The 16,328-nt window shown below is 50.9% G+C and overlaps 1 protein-coding gene across 1 annotated transcript in view; it reads left to right on the top strand.

The window, feature by feature from the left end:
• Positions 1 to 2,178, top strand: part of LOC105760508 (uncharacterized) — a 483,916-nt gene extending 481,738 nt beyond the window's left edge. The window contains exons 5-6 of the mRNA XM_072920711.1: positions 1,349 to 1,823; positions 2,155 to 2,178. Coding sequence (XP_072776812.1) covers positions 1,349 to 1,823; positions 2,155 to 2,178 — 499 coding nt within the window. The remainder of the gene's footprint in view (positions 1 to 1,348; positions 1,824 to 2,154) is intronic.
• Positions 2,179 to 16,328: the final 14,150 nt, after the last annotated feature.

Genomic DNA, 16,328 nt, shown 5'->3' with positions numbered 1-16,328 from the left:
TCCCAAACTTGATAAAGTCAGAACCAGTCTAAATCCACTGGTTTAATGTTCCAAAGTTTCAAGTTGTGCAGTTTTTAGTATTTGGTTTCCTCTTGGACCCGGATTTCTTTGCTTCAGCTGTTAATGAGGTGGGAAGTGCTGATTTCCTTCTCAGCCTTTTGCAGACCAGGTGTCTGCAGCCCTGGCAGTGTCTGGGGTAGGTGTTGGTTGCTGTTTGCTGCTGGGGTTGATGTTTTGCTGCTGGGTGTTATCTTTGTGGGTATCTTTTGGGCCATTCCCAGTGTGTTGAGGTGTTAAACTCATCTCCATTGAGTGGTGTAACATCCCTTAACAAAACCTTTAACATTTCTTTCCCCAAGGCCAAGGCAAAGCAAGCCTGAGTAGAGAAATCAAAGGTTAACAATGTTAAAGTCTATGAGCTGGTGTATTTTCCATCAATGCCATGGCAGGCAGGGCAGTGTGTGAGTGTAAGTGAGAGCCAGAGTGGAATTGTCCCGTGCTCTTGCCCAGCAGCTGTGGCAGGGCAGGCCCAGAGAGCGCTGAAGCTGCAGCAGTGGCAGCAAGGGCTGTCCCCGGTGCTGGAGCTGCCAAAGGAGGGTGGCCAGGCCGAGGATTTCAGCAGAGGATGTGTGGGCCGATGTCCTGCTGGGATGTTGGCAACAGCAAAGTGCCAAGGCAGGCTCTGTGCCAGCACAGCTTCCTGGGGGAGAGATTGCACCAGAGACAGGATTCTGGCCACAGACTGCTTTAAATGTGCATCCCTTATCTCCACCCTGCACTAGGTGGAGAATTCTCAGGGTAAGGAATTCCCCAGATCAATTCCAAGGGGAAATAATTGAATATCTGCCCTGGGTCTGGCTCTTCTTCTTGCCCAAGCCAATGGCAAAAGCCGTACCCATGGCATCTTGGTTTCTATCCCCAGCTTCCAAAGGTGCTTTGGTTTTATGTGGCAGCTGAATCTTTATGTTTTGGAGGAGGTTTTTGCTGAGTTGTGATGTTTGGGGAGTTTTTGATCTGTATCTCTCAGTTTGTGGGATTTTTGGGCTGAATCTTGGTGTTTTGGAGGTTCTTACAGACATAAGATTCCAAATGACTTCCTGAGATAAACTGGAGCAAGGAGGAACTTCCAGTCCAAGGTACTCTCCTCTTGTTTTTTTTCCCCAAACCAGGATTTTTCATTCCCTGGGCGTGTCTGGATGGAGGAGGAGGAAAAGCCCCGGAGATGCTGCAGGAGGAGGAGCTGCAAACCCAGCCCAGGGAGCTGCGGGGAGGAAAGAGCTCCCCTGAGCCAGGAAGGCGGGCGGAGATCCAGCCGGAGCTCGGAGCTGGTGGAGAAGCCTCATGGCAGGGAGAAGCCCCACAAGTGCTTGGAATGTGGGCAGGGTTTCAGCTGGAGATCCCATCTGATCCAGCACCAGAGGATCCACACAGGGGAGAGGCCCTACGAGTGTGGGGAGTGTGGGAAGAGGTTTCGGACCAGCTCTGATCTCCTCAGACATGAGCGGGGTCACACAGAGGAGAGGCCCTTCCGCTGCCCCGACTGCGGGAAGGGCTTCAAGCGAAACTCCAGCCTCACCATGCACCGGCGCATCCACACCGGGGAGAGGCCCTACAAGTGTGGGGAGTGTGGGAAGAGCTTCAGACAGAGGGGTGGCCTGATCGAGCACAAGGTGATCCACACCGGGGAAGGGCCTTACAAATGTTTGGAATGTGGGAAGAGCTTTGGGTGGAGCTCAGCCCTGAGAAAACACCAGCGCATCCACACCAGGGAGAAGCCCTATGAGTGTCCCCAGTGTGGGAAGAGGTTTCAGACCAGCTCCAGTGTCCTCCTACATGAGCGGATTCACACAGAGGAGAGGCCCTTCCGCTGCCCCGACTGCGGGAAGAGCTTCAACCGCAACTCCCACCTCACCGTGCACCGGCGCATCCACACCGGGGAGAGGCCCTACGAGTGTGGGGAGTGTGGGAAGAGCTTCTCACAGAGCTCAAACTTGACCAAGCACCAACGGAGGCACCACTAAGGGAAGCCCTGTGAGTGCCCCGAGTGAGGGAAGAGCTTGTAGTGAGGGAAGAGAGTGAGGGAAGAGCTTGGAGTGAGGGAAGAGAGTGAGGGAAGAGCTTGGTGCGCTGCTCCAGCTCCATCCCCCATGGGAGGATCCGGAATTGGCTTTGGTCTAATCTCGGATGTCTCTCCCTGGTGGATATCCCTGTTGTGGGTGATCCCCGTTGGGTGGGGGGAAGGTGTTGGAGGGATTTCTTTCCCTTCTCCTCGTGCTGCCGTGGTTTGGTTGGTAATAAATTCCCTCCCTGTGCCCGGGCTGGGTCTGTTGTCCCCGTGCCGCTGCTCGGGGCGGGATCTCTCCCGTTCCTTCTCTGCACTCCCGGGCCTCTCCTCAGCCAATGAGAGAATGCGGTGGACACGAGTCAGCCAATCAGAGAGAGCGGCGCTGATGACTCAGCAGTTGCCGGGCAGACCCGCAGCAGGCAGTGTTCCCCACCCGGACCCCGCCCTCCCTGCCCAGTGCCGGCCCCGCCGTGGGGTCCCCCCAAGTCCCTCCCCAGTGCCCCCATAAACTGGGCTGGGTTTAACTGGGAAGCGTTACTGGGAACACTGGGAGCAGGCGGGCAGGGGCAGAGTGACAGCAGGGCTGGGGGTACACAGGACCCCCCAAAATCAGCGTGGGGATGGAGCGGGGGATCCCGGCTGGGCCCGAGGCCACGGGGAAGCTCTGCGGCCGCCGGTGGCTCAGGAGCTCTGTGGGCAGAGAAAAGGGGGTGACACCGGGCTGGGGGCCCCGGGGGGAGCACCCACAGTCTTGGGGAGAGGGGACATGACCCCCGGGACCCCCTGATCTTGCACAGGTAGAACCCGAGCCCCAGAGCCAGGAAGACGAGGCCCAACACGAAACCCTCAGTGCCTGACAGCATCTTGCTGCAGGCGGCATCTCTGAGGGGTTCGCAGGGGTCAGGATCCCCCAAAAGCTCTCACAGGCACCCAAGCCCCTCCAAGCACCCTCCTGGTCACTCCCAGCCCACTCAGGATCCCATGAAACCTCCCTCTTGATCCCTTCCTCACCTCCCCTGCACCCACCAAAGCCCCTCCTGTCCCTCTCAGGATCCCACAACCCCCTTCCAGTTGCCCCCTGCTGCCCCAGGACCCCCAAACCCTCTCCCAGTCCCTTCCCAGCCCCACCAGGATTCACCCAGACCCCTCCCAGCACAACCAACCTCATCCCAATCTCTGCTTTTCCATCCCCAATCTCCTTCCAGCCCCTCCAGGCTCACTCACGTCCCTCCCAATCACACCCAGCACCCCCAAACTCCTGCCCAGTGTCCACCAGGACCCCCAGAACCCCATCCCACCCTCCCCAGTATCCTCCAAACCCCTTCTTAGCCCTTCCAAACCCCCAACCTCCCCTCCCATTTGAAACCAGGCTCTCTCCAACTCCCTCCCAGTTGGTCCCAGCACCTCCCAGTGGCTCTCCCAGTACCCCGAATTCCTTCCCCCTACCCCAGTTCTGGCTCAGGGGGTGCTCCAGGCTGACGTGCTCCACCTGGCAGGTGGAGGTGAGCTCGCCCCGGGTTGCGGTTTCCAGCAGCACTAGGAGCTGGTGGGTCCAGTCCCCGTTGGGGACCACATCGGTGGCAGCCACAGAGAGCTCCTGCTGGCCCTGGAACCACCTCAGCTGGGCGTGGGCAGGGTAGAAATCCACCAAGGAGCAGAGCAGGCAGCCGGGGCCGGGCTGGGAGCTCGAGGGCACCAGCGAGATGGACACGCTGGGGGCATTGGGAGAGAGCGGGGACACACTGGGATCAGCTGTGGGGATCTGGGAGAGAGAGGGGAGGGGTGGTCTGGCCTTGGGGCAGACTGGGAATGGACTGGGAGGGACTGGGAAGGACTGGGATGACACTCAGAAAGATGGAAGGGGATGGGGGGCACTGGCAGATGGGGGCACTGGAGAGGAACTGGGAATGGGCTGGGAAGGAGTGGGAGGGACTGGGGCGGCACTGGGAGGAACTGGGAATGAAGTGCGCGGCACCGGGAGGAACTGGGAATGAAGTGCGCGGCACCGGGAGGAACTGGGAATGAAGTGCGCGGCACCGGGAGGAACTGGGAATGAAGTGCGCGGCACCGGGAGGAACTGGGAATGAAGTGCGCGGCACCGGGAGGAACTGGGAATGAAGTGCGCGGCACCGGGAGGAACTGGGAATGAAGTGCGCGGCACCGGGAGGAACTGGGAATGAAGTGCGCGGCACCGGGAGGAACTGGGAATGAAGTGCGCGGCACCGGGAGGAACTGGGAATGAAGTGCGCGGCACCGGGAGGAACTGGGAATGAAGTGCGCGGCACCGGGAGGAACTGGGAATGAAGTGCGCGGCACCGGGAGGAACTGGGAATGAAGTGCGCGGCACCGGGAGGAACTGGGAATGAAGTGCGCGGCACCGGGAGGAACTGGGAATGAAGTGCGCGGCACCGGGAGGAACTGGGAATGAAGTGCGCGGCACTGGGAGGCCGAGTCCAGCGCGGGGCACGCGGCGCTGCGGGTCTGCCTGGCAACTGATGAGTCATCACAGACTCGCGCTCTGATTGGCTGACAGGCGGCAGCGCCACGCCAGGCTGAGATGGACAGCCGGGAGGCACTGGGAGAGACTGGGATGGACTGGGAGAGCCACGGGGGGCAGTGGCAGGGACAGAAGGTCTCGGGGATGGGCACAAGGAGGGATGAGGGCTCTGGGGCGATTCCCAGGGAGGTTTTAAGGAGCTCCAGGGCCATTGCCAGGGCAGGGCCCGAGGGGACACGCTCTGCCCCATGCTCACATCGGCGCTCCGTGAGGAACGGGCTGAGATGTGGGAATCCAGGGCTTCCCTCTGGCTGCCCTGGCAGGTCTGGGACCCTGGCACGGGGTCAGGAACCCCCCTGGACAGAGCCCCGAGAGACACTGTCTGTGATCTCTGTCCATGGAGAGGAGTTTTCAATCTTACAGGATGAATTACAAGCTTTGAGTGTTTGATAAGAGTAATAATTAAGTGTGACACGGGTGCAAAAGAAAAATTTTAGATTTCTAGATTAGGGGTTCAGAGGGGACAAGATGGAGGAATTGGGTGTGTCTTGTCCTTTTCCTCCTTCTTCATGCCCTCCATGTTTCACTGTAGTGTTGGCATTTTTCTGTTGGTTTAGGCTGGGGACACACTGTTCAACGTAGATGATAGATATTGGCACATTATTGTAAATATAGCACACGTAGTTTCTGGTATTTAATGTTTGTACCATCCCACTGAGGGGCAGAGCCCCGCACACTGCCCTGCAGGACAGACCTGCGGCAGGGCAGCAGAACATGTTATAGATAAGCAAGAATAAACAACCTTGAAAACAGGACAGACGAATTATGGCTTCTTCTTTGGCAACAGAAAGACAGGGGCAGAAAGACAGAGACTTTCTACAATCTCGGAATCACCAATACCCACAGATTCCGACAAATGGCGTCCCAGGCTGGGCTTCAGCAAAAAGAACAAGAAGAAACACCAAACAACCTCCAACCTTCATCAGCAGAGAAAAACAAAAAAATAAAGAAAGGAAGAAGAACAGAACACAAATGCTCTCGGCAAATTCCAAGAAGAGAGGGAGCAGAAAGCTCAAGAGAAGAACCTGACCTTCACCAAGACAGCTCGTCTGGAGGACAGCCAGGAGGAGGAAAACCAGAAGCGCGCCTGGGATTTCTTGCCTGTGACCTGCTGGACGATGAACAGTGCCATCTCCGGACTGACCTCGTGGTGACTCAGCTTTTGGTGAGAATGGTTGAAATTAAGAACATGGGGAAGGGATGCTCCCAAGGACAGACAAAAAAATTTTTTTTCAGCCCTACAGGGCAAGACTTCTACCCATCTGGTAGAGATAGCCTCAAATGAGATGAAAGCTTTGTTATTGTGGGTGCAGTATAATCACCCGCACACAGATGCACATCTTTTGTTTGAGTTAAATTTTTGGCAAGGGATCAATAAGCAACTGTATTACCGAGCCACAGGAAAAAGACAAAAAAAAAAAAAAAAAAATGTAAGACTGCTGCAAAACTTCTGCCTTCAGCAAGGGCAATAAGAGTCACTTTCACAACGCGACATTTTAGACTAAACAGCTAAGGCTCCTATGGGAGCACAAGGAGGAAGATGGCCCAGCCAGCAGCTTCGGGCAATTTTCCTCACCAGGGGAAGCAAATTGCCTCCCGAAGAGCATCGGGGGGGTGGTGTCTCATCATGTCCTGTGTCTCCGGGTTCACACTATTCCTCAAGACTCCTCAAATCTCAATTTCTAAGCTCCTCAGCTGCAGAAAATCCCCAGACAGTGAGACAAGCCAGGCACAGACGCAGCCCTCGGTGGGGGAAAGGACTGGCCATTGCCCGAGTCCGAACCCACAGTGGGGGGGCAGCGGCGCCGGCGGCTCCTGGGGGGAGGGTGCAGACGTGAGTGCAGAGCGGAGGGAAAAGTGAGAGAGAGGAGAGAACTCGCAGCTGCGCGGGCGGGGAGTTCAAAACAGCCCGCGGTGCAGGCGAGGGGGGGGGCAGTGGGAACCAGCGGACGCAGGAGGCGGCGGGAGCGCGGATGGGGCGGTCAGACGCCCGGAGCGCCCGGTGATGCGTTCATGACGAGAATCCGTGAGAGTGCGAAAGCACCGCCCGGCAGGTGCCGGCGAATAGCTCCCAGTTCGCAGCAGCGGCGCTGGCCAGGCCGGCGGCTGGACGGAGAGCGGGACTCTCCTGTCGCCGCGGCGATGGCAGCGCGCATGCGCGAGACGGTAGAGCAAACCCGGAAGTCGGAGCGGAGATCTCTTGCATTTCGAACGCACGGGCACGGGCACAGACGGCGTCGGGGGCGGCGGTGGCCGCCAGCCAGCCGTCCGCAGACTGCGCGGTGGCCGCGGGGGGAGACCCGAGCGGCGCGGGGCCGGGCGGGACGCGGCGCGGGGCTGCGGCAGCGCGGAACGCGGCGGCGCGCGCTGATGACGTAAGCAGAGCGCCGAATCGCGCTGGGCTCCGGCAGCGGCTCGGGGACCGCGCGGGCCGACCCAGAGCGAGACCGGGGCAGCGCCAGGCCTGACAGAGAGAATGGGGGGGGACATTCCCGAGGGACGGCCGCGCGGAGCCGGTGCAGGCGGGCGCGGTCAGTGCGGGGGTTCCTTCCCTTGTTCCCATGGCGACACAGACAGAGAGGCTGCGCATGCGTTTGCGAGAGTTAAAGCGAACGCGGAAGTGGCTGAGAATGTGGGTGCTGGGTTTGGAGAGGAGGATTGCAGGAGCGGGTTCGGCACAGCTGACAGCGGGTGTGAGCAGGGAGGGCGAGCAAGAGAGGGGCGCAACATCCTAACGCAGGCAGAAGCGGGGTTTGACTGCACCAGAAATGCTCCCAACGCTCTCATGCCGGTGCAGATGGGGGCTGAGCAGAGCCAGTTGCAGGGATTTCCGTTGATCACCTCTTCTCCACAGCAGGTGCGAGCGACGCACCACCCATTTCCTTTCATCAGCGGCGGCAAACAACAAAATCACAACGGCCACAGCAAACAATCTTTTACAAGCAGCAAATATCCTACAGCAATGCTGAGGGATTGGACTCCCAATTTTCACCCTGAAATGAAATTCAATCTGTCAGTCGCTTTTTGAAAACCAGTAAACACAAGGCCTTTTTCAAATCTCCCCAATGTTTCTAAACACCAACCCCAGATTTTTCAGCTAGGTCACAGAATTGACCGAGCAGACACGCCCAGCCGGTGTGATGATAAGTAATGATTGTGGAACACAATGTGAAAAAGAGATATCATAATGAAAATTGATATAGAGAATTAAATAGCATGAAATGTTAGTAATTTATTATATTAAGGTTTAAGTTAGGTTGTATTTTAACATTTTATTAATGATAGAATTGATTTTTATATAGTTGGTTTGCGTTTAAGTTAAGTATTGTTTAATTAGAGTATATCACTTTAAGTTTATTTTAGGTTTGGGCCCTGAAGAAGTTAAGTTTATAAAGGTTTAATTGATGATGGATTTATATATTATTAATTTGATACATACGGATTTCGTAAAGTTAATATAATTTAGGGATTCTTTACTAAGATTGTTATATATTGAGTTTAAGTACTGTTTGATTCAAAAATTATTTTAAGTTTTTCAAAGGTCAAGTTTATTTGGCAGCAAGGTTTAGTTGTTTTTCTTTAAGGATGAGAAGGTTTTGTCTGAAACAGTTCACAAAGTAATAATGAACATTGATTTAAGGAGAAGTTATTGGATTTATTGGATTCTTGGTTTTGTTTTAGTATTTTCTGTTTTATTATAAGTTTATCAGTATATAAGAGTTGTAAAGGAATTTATTTTGAGTTTTCTGAGATTTATTTCATTGTTTAAAAATCAGTTTTATAGTCTGTTATTTCTTTGTATAATGATGCAAAGGGTGTTTGTTTTCAAATCCTTTATTTTTAACTATTTAAGTGTTCTGTAAATGTTATTGTTAAGAAATTTTATCATGTTATCAGGTGAAGATTTGTGCTTTGTTTTTTCATAGTGAATTCTCGTATGTTTTATTATTGTTTATGTAATCTTATCCAGGTTACATGCCAGTTCTGAAGTCTCATTTTGGATTTTAACTGTATTGTGCATTTTTCTAGGTGAACTTCCTGATTTGTTTTTATATCTCTTGTGAGTGGAATCATTGCATTTCTATTTTTCATCATTCTCAAATGTTTTTCAGAAAATCTCAGAGAGAGGTGCCTGAAGCATTCTGACAACCTCTTGTCATTGTTAATCTTACGATTTCTTCAATTGACATCCTTTTCCTTCAAAAGAGTTTCAAGAAAAATGAATCTTTGTGTCATTTGATCAGTTTATCGGTTTGAACTTCAAGTGTTTATTTTATAAGAAAATGTTATAATAGGTTGTTATGTTTTAAGTATTATATATGTATTGTTAGTGTAAGTTTTGTTTTATATAATATGTTAAGGGACATCTCTCCAGTTTAAAGTTTGGGTCCTGGCCAGACCCTGATTTTAACTTGGACAGATGAGTTTGCCAGCAAAATTCAGAGGTTTCTGCACAAAAATGAATGATATGCAGGTCATTTTTGACCCATCAATTTGATCCTACAAATGTTACAGCTGACACAGTTTTGAGGTGAAACTTGCCAGCCCTGCCCGGGAAGGGATGCCAAGGGTTTTCACTGGAAACAAATGTTTCAGCTGTTTGCAGACTCTGAACCGCTGGCACAATGTTTCTAATGATCATGCTTTGTTCATTTTTATATATGCTATTTAGAATATCTTTCTTTTGAATTTTCTTGAATTGTTATAGATTTTGATAAGTTTTATGCATTTTATTATTGAGATATTTTGTCTTGTTCTATATTATGTTTTATATTTCAACTTTCTTGTTTCAAAAGAGAAGAAGAGAAAGAGAGAAAAAAGGAAAAAGAAAAAAGAAAAGGAGTGAAGAAGTGCCTGAAATAAGGCTGAAATGAGGTTGAAGATTTTGTATGTTTTAATCTCTTGATATAAGTATTTTGTAGACTTGATTTTGCTGATCATTGAGAAAAATATGAAGAGAGTGCTAGACACTGAACAGATAAAATTGAAAGAGGGAAAAAAAAAAAATCGTTCAAATAAGTAGCTTTGAGCAAGGATTTTGTTAATGTTTCCACAGAAGTTGAAAGTGGGGTTTTTAGTTTGCAGACACTGCCAAACATTTTTGAGCAGGCAAAATTGAACCATGCATGTTTTTACAAAAATGCACAGGCATTGATGGGAACCTTTCACCCTTCTGAAAGTCAGATAAAGGAAATCTGCTTGCCAGAGAGCCAGTTTGTGCAGTCTCCTGTATTTACAGGAGTGGCCAATCTGAGAGGTATGTAAAAGCCTTCAGCTGTGGCAAGCTGATGTCACAAAATACCCATCTTTTGAGAGGCTCGAAAATATCCATATTTCAATTGATACATTTTTAGGGGCGATTTTTGCATCATATACAGGGGAGACCACAGAACATACCTGCAAACATTTTTTATAAGCATTTACATCATTAGGAGTGCAACAAGAAATAGAAACAGATAATGGTCCAATTTACACAAGCAAGGTGCTTGACAAATTTTTGAAAAAACAGAGAGTCAAACATATTTTCAATATTCTTCATTCTCCCTCAGGTCAAGCAAGCAAAAAACACATCACACCCTGAAATCCACTTGGATGGATAGAAAAGGGATGAGGCAGGGTTGAACAAATGTGTTGAATTTTTTAAATGGTTTTTTCTCAAAGCCCACTCTAATAATTGTCAGATATGTTACAAGCAGCCCACAGGAAAAACTAAGGGAAAATCCTTTCGATTTGATCAGAAGTCCAGAGTCAGGACAGATTGAAGGTTCATTTACATTAATAACTTGGGGCGAGGGTTTCGCTTGTGTTTCTATAGGACGAGGACTGAAGTGAATGCCAGCGAGGCACATGTAACCTTATCGGGTGCAGACGCCAGTGGACGTGGACCCGAGAAGCAGAGAGGCAAGCACGCAGACGAAGGCAGACAACAACGCTGCAGACGTCTCGTCGGACAACGATTGATCACCCAGAGAGTTGGGGGGTTTTTTCTGGGAAATCAAGTGTTGTTTGGGTGTTGCTGCATTGCAGGGTTTCTCACAGAGGGTGGGGACATGGACATGGGATTCAGACAGATAGTGTTCATGTGCTTCATTCTTTCACCTGTTGCCTTGGGCAACAGGACAGATTTTCCCATGAGACAACCCAGGGAAAAAGTGTGGGAGACTTTGGCAAAAGCAACTGGTCTGGACAGCATTTGCCTGACCCATTCGAAACCAGAGAAACCATTTTCAACATGCTTGGTAGGTGTGCCAGTGGAGGGATGGTCAGTCCCAGGGGACATCCTTCCAGGGGTTCTGAAGTTTCTTTCAGACCCTGTGGAGGGATGACATGTTTGGACACAATTCCTTCCTGCTGCTCACTTTGAACCTCTGGATTTGGACATTTTGGGTCAACAAAAATGAAATGGTGCATCAAATTTAATTCATCAGGAGTGGCAAAGACAGATAATCATACAATAGATGTCACTCCGAATCAGCCTTTTTATAAAAATGCGTCATCTTGGTGCAATCATACCAAAATGACAAGCAAACCATCCTTTCAACATCCAGCCACTTTACCGAAGGGAATGTTTTTCATTTGCGGGGACAGAATTTAGCCTGTTATCCCTGCAAAAATCAAGGGTGGTCCATGCAGCATTGAAAGATCTTTTGCTAACACACAGCATGACCTTGATAAGAGAGCAAGGAGAAAAAAATCTGATGAATGAAATGATCCAAATTGTGACAATGATAATGTTAATACCAAGAAAAAAGGCTCGGAAAAACTGAGTGGTTCTGCTTTCACAGCAGGTGGCATCAAAAAGAGCCTTGGTGCAGTTGGATCAAAAGAGGTTGTGGGCAGAGTAAAGATGCCCATGTCATTTCTTTTGCATCAAATGATTTGTTAGCTAGCAGTGAAAAATGAGAACAAAACAGTAATTAAACATCTATTATAAACACATAGACACACGAGTGAAAATTTAAAGAGGTATCAGAGGACCAAACACACCTGGAGAAAAATTAAATCATAAGTAGATGGTGTGTTCAATTTGTTTCACTTTTCACAGTTGTAGAAAAGAGATTTTGAAAATAGTTGTATGTAATTATAAGGTATTGTAATTCTTCTAATGTTTGTGCTGTCCTTGCCTCAGTGCATGAGGCAGACCATGAACAAAGCTGTCAAAGAGGTGTTCTTGATTCAAAAAGGAAAGGATCCCTTGAAAAATATAGTTCAAATTATGATGATGATGTTTCTACCTGGGACAAGTCTCGGAGAATTGCAATAGCAATTTTCTCACCCCAATCAGCATCAGGGGCGGCCTTGACACAATTGGATCGTATAGCATATTGGTTGAGGAAACACAGTTGTGCCATTTCGTTTGCACTGAGTGACATGTTAACAGACATCAGCAGTGCAAGGCAAGCAGTGCTTCAAAACAGGGCGGCAATTGATCATTTGCTGCTGACACATGGGCACGGATGTGAGGAATTTGAGGGGATGTGCTGCATGAACTTGTCCGATCATTCAAAATCCATTCATAAAAATATAAAACAAATACAAAGTAGTATTAGCAAATTGAACAAAGTTACAGGCTCCTGATGGGATGATTTGTTTATCTTTTTTGATATCTCACCATTGTGGAAAGGACTTTTGAAAATAGCATTTTATATTCTTATAGGACTTGTAGTTCTTCTGCTTGTTCTACCATGCATTTTCGTGTGTATTTGAAAGACCTTGAACAGCATGATAAAGCGGGTGTTTCTGGTTCAAACAGAGAGGGGAGATGTCGGAACTCAAAATGTCCCTCAGACATTTTTAGAGGTTCCAGGCCTTGGTCAGAAGCATTTTAGACCCTGGCAAGCAGCTGAGAACAGCTGTGATTTTGAGTTTGAACCATGGAATGAATTACCAACTTTAAAGGTGGAACAAGCAGTCACAGAGGGTTAGATGGTATAGTAAAAGTAGTCACAAATTAGAGGGTAAAATTTTTTAGTATTGTACAGGGGGGTTTTAACACCTGTACAGGGGGGTTTTACTTTGTACAGGGGGGTCAGGAGTTCTAAGATGGAGGAAAGTGGACCTGATCCTGTTCTTCCTCCTTCTTCTTCCTTACCTCCATGTTCTTGGTGATGTTGGCATTTTTCTATTGGTTTAGGCTAGGGACACACTATTCAACATAGATGATAGATATTGGCACATTATTGTAAATATAGTACACGTAATTTCTTGTATATAATGTTTGTACCATCCCACTGAGGGGCAGAGCCCCGCACACTGCCCTGCAGGACAGACCTGCGGCAGGGCAGCAGAACTTGTTATAGATAAGCAAAAATAAACAACCTTGAAAACAGCACAGACGAACTATGGCTTCTTCTTTGGCAACGGGGCAGAAAGACAGAGACTTTCTACAATCTCGGAATCACCAATACCCACAGATTCCGACAAGCTGGGACTACTCTGCTCACCCAGGGCTGCTGGTAAAGGATCAAGAGCAGCCTGGCAAGCTCTTTCTCCAGCTCCCTCTGTGCTCTTGGGGAAGGTAGAACCTTCCACAGGAAAGCAACTGGTGCCACAAGGAGTGGGTGGCATCAGGCAGCTCTGGGGAAGCCCCTCAGGAATGCTGTATCCTGAGGGAACACTGCTGGCCTTGACCTGTTGGCGCCTGCAAAAGCTTCAAGTCAGCTGCCTCAGCTTCCAGGGCCTCTCTTGGCCAGCATCCTGACGTGGATGCAGGATGGCTGCCAGGCGCTGCTGGGACCCAGCGGGACAGGAGCGGCTGTCTCGTGTCCACGCAGCACCCGTGACACAGCCAGGGCCATCCCGAGACCAGACAGACACTCACGGGCCAGCAGAGAGGAGCAAGGAGCACTGGGCTCCTCTCAGGGTATCTCAGCTGGGCTCGCTCCACAACACTCCCCCATTTGAAGGCCTGCTGATGCCCAGCTGCCAGAAATGCCTCCCTTGTGCTCTCCAAGATGCACAGGGAGAGCCAAGGAGCAGGACACCTCGGCAGGCAAACCTTCCAAGCCTTTTCTGAGGCCAGGCACACACCAAGATCAGCCAAGACTCTCCACCACACTGCCTGGCCCACCCAGCCCAGTCTGTGCTGGCCCTGGGCCACAGCAGCTCCCAGCAAGCAGGAGGCAAATGCATATTGCCAAGAGATGCAACACAGCAGACAGGGAAGATGTGAAACGTGAGTGTGTAAAGGCCTTTTAATTCACAGCTCCCACAGAGAGCTGTGGGGCTCACAGATGGACAGAGATGGTTCTGCTCACCCCTCTGTCCAAAGGGGGGGTAACACACGCTGCTGCAGGTGCTTGGGTTGGTCCCTGCAGGTCCAGGTGGATGCCAAACCTGCTCTTCACAGCCTTCTCCCTTCCCCTGTCCCTCTGCCAAGTGCAGCGGGCCTCAAGGACTGAAAGGAGCACAGAGAGCCAAAGGGGGACACTTGCACCTGCCTCACTGGGAGCTCCCTGGGAAGCACTTTCCTTGAGAAGCAAGCCCCTGTCCTCCAAAGGCATTTCCCCAAATGTGCAGCTTTTCTGCTCAACACCAACACACCCTTAAGAAACGCTGGCAAGGCTGAAGGACTTCATGTCCTTTCAGGACAGGCACTCCAGCTCTAGCTCCTATTCCCAAGTGCCTTTCCAGGTGGAGGCTCAGACGTGCAGCCCCAGGCCCTCTACAAACACAAGCTGCTCAGTGCCTCTTCACCTGCCTCAACTCCTGCCTGCGCCCACGGCACCAAGACCAGGCTGTTCCCAGCCAGAGCCCAGAGCCCTGCTCCCGCAGGACGCTCTTGTCAGCACCTTCCAGGCCTCTCCGCTGTGCACACAGCGCTTTTCATGCCCGCTCCCAACAGGCTCTGGAAGGCAGAGCACAGCCTGGCTGCCTCTGCCACCAGCACAGCCCAAACACAGGCGGAGGAAGAAGCAGCAGGGGCTGTTTTGCGGCCATGCCCAAGAGAGACTGGAAGGGTGCCCTCCCTCTGCTCTCACTTGCTTGGCTTTCTGACTGGCTCTGAGCCTGGGGCTGCCATTCCTCACTTGTGGGGACCAGAACCACAGCCGGGATCCCGGCACTGCCTGACAGCGCTCCGGGCACTGGCAGGGTCGCGCGTCCCAGTCTCGGGCACCGCGCTGCTGCTTCCTTTGCCCTCAGGCACACCCAAAGCTCCCTGCTAAGCCTGGATGGTCGCTGGTTCTGCCCTCTCCCTGATCCTGTGCAGGGATGGAGCACTGCTGAGCTTTCAGGAAGCTATTCCTGAAAACTTCCAGCATTCCAAGCTCCTTTGCCCTCCGTGGAAGCTTGCCATGGAATCCCTCACAGCTGCCTTCAGAGCATACTCAGCTTGGCTCTTCCAAATTCCAGGGGCTCCAGGCTGCTCAGCAAGATCTGCAACTCCACAGGGTTGTGGAACTGCACCTTCAGCACAGGCACCTCTCCAGCCTGATCTGCCCTCGTTCTGTGTGTGTGTGCACAGAACACGGCGTGGAAGAGAACAGCAGCAGGGGCCTGTGTGTCCCAGGGCCCGGGATTTGTGCCGCTTCAGCTCCACAGAGATGCAGGTAAGGGGGAGAAACCAAACTCTTTATTAATGGAAGGGAAAGGGAAGGGATGAGATGGGAGCCAAAAAAAGGGAATGGGCAGCGTTTGAGGGCTGGAGGGAGGAGCTGTCAACAGGGAATGGGGACGGAGCTGTCAACAGGGAGGGGGAAGGCAGCAGCTATGGGAGCTTGCAGCAGGCACAGCTGTGGCCAGCATCAGGTGTGCCTGGGGCTCCAGTGACATTGAGTCCTGCTGCTCTCTTCACTGTCTCCTGGTACTCTGCTTGGGACCCTGGTTCTCTGAATCCAGCAGATGACCTTAGTTCTGCACATCTTTGTCCAAAAATTGTCTGAGTTTCCAGGTTAGTGGAGGATGGGCTGTCATCTTCTCTCATGGCATGAAGGGCTGGAAGACATAAATCAACCACAGTCAGAGACCAGGGGCTGTGTGACATCACAGAGAGCTGTGTAACATCACAGGGGCCGTGTGACATCACAAGTCCTGTGTGACATCACAGATACTGTGTGACATCACAGAGAGCTGTGTGACATCACAGCGGCTGTGTGACATCACAGAGAGCTGTGTAACATCACAGGGGCCGTGTGACATCACAAGTCCTGTGTGACATCACAGATACTGTGTGACATCACAGAGATCTGTGTGACATCACAGAACCTGTGAGACTTCACAGCGAGCTGTGTGACATCACAGGGGCTATGTGACATCACAGGGGCTGTGTGACATCAGAGGTCCTGTGTGACATCACAAAGAGCTGTGTGACATCACAGAGATGTCCGTGTGACCTCACAGGGGCTGTGTGACATCACAGAGACGTGCGTGTGACATCACAGAGAGATGTGTGATGTCACAGAGATGTCAGTGTGACATCACAGTGATGTCTGTGTTTCATCACAGAGATGCCAGTGTGACATCACAGAGAGCTCTGTGACATCACAAAAAGCTGTGTGACCTCATAGTGTCAGTGTGACATCACAGTGATGTCCAAGTGACATCACAGAGATGTCCAATGTGATGTTACAGAGATGTCAGTGTGACATCACAAAGAGCTGTGTGACATCACAGATATGTCTGTGTGACATCACAGATATGTGTGTGACATCACAAAAATCTGTGTGACATCACAGGGTCAGCGTGACATCATGGAGATGTCAGTGT

The sequence above is a fragment of the Taeniopygia guttata genome, chromosome 33 (genome assembly GCF_048771995.1).
Source record: "Taeniopygia guttata chromosome 33, bTaeGut7.mat, whole genome shotgun sequence".
In the NCBI taxonomy this organism is placed as follows: domain Eukaryota; kingdom Metazoa; phylum Chordata; class Aves; order Passeriformes; family Estrildidae; genus Taeniopygia; species Taeniopygia guttata.
Note: the sequence above shows the minus strand (reverse complement) of the source record. Positions and strands in the feature narration are given on the sequence as shown.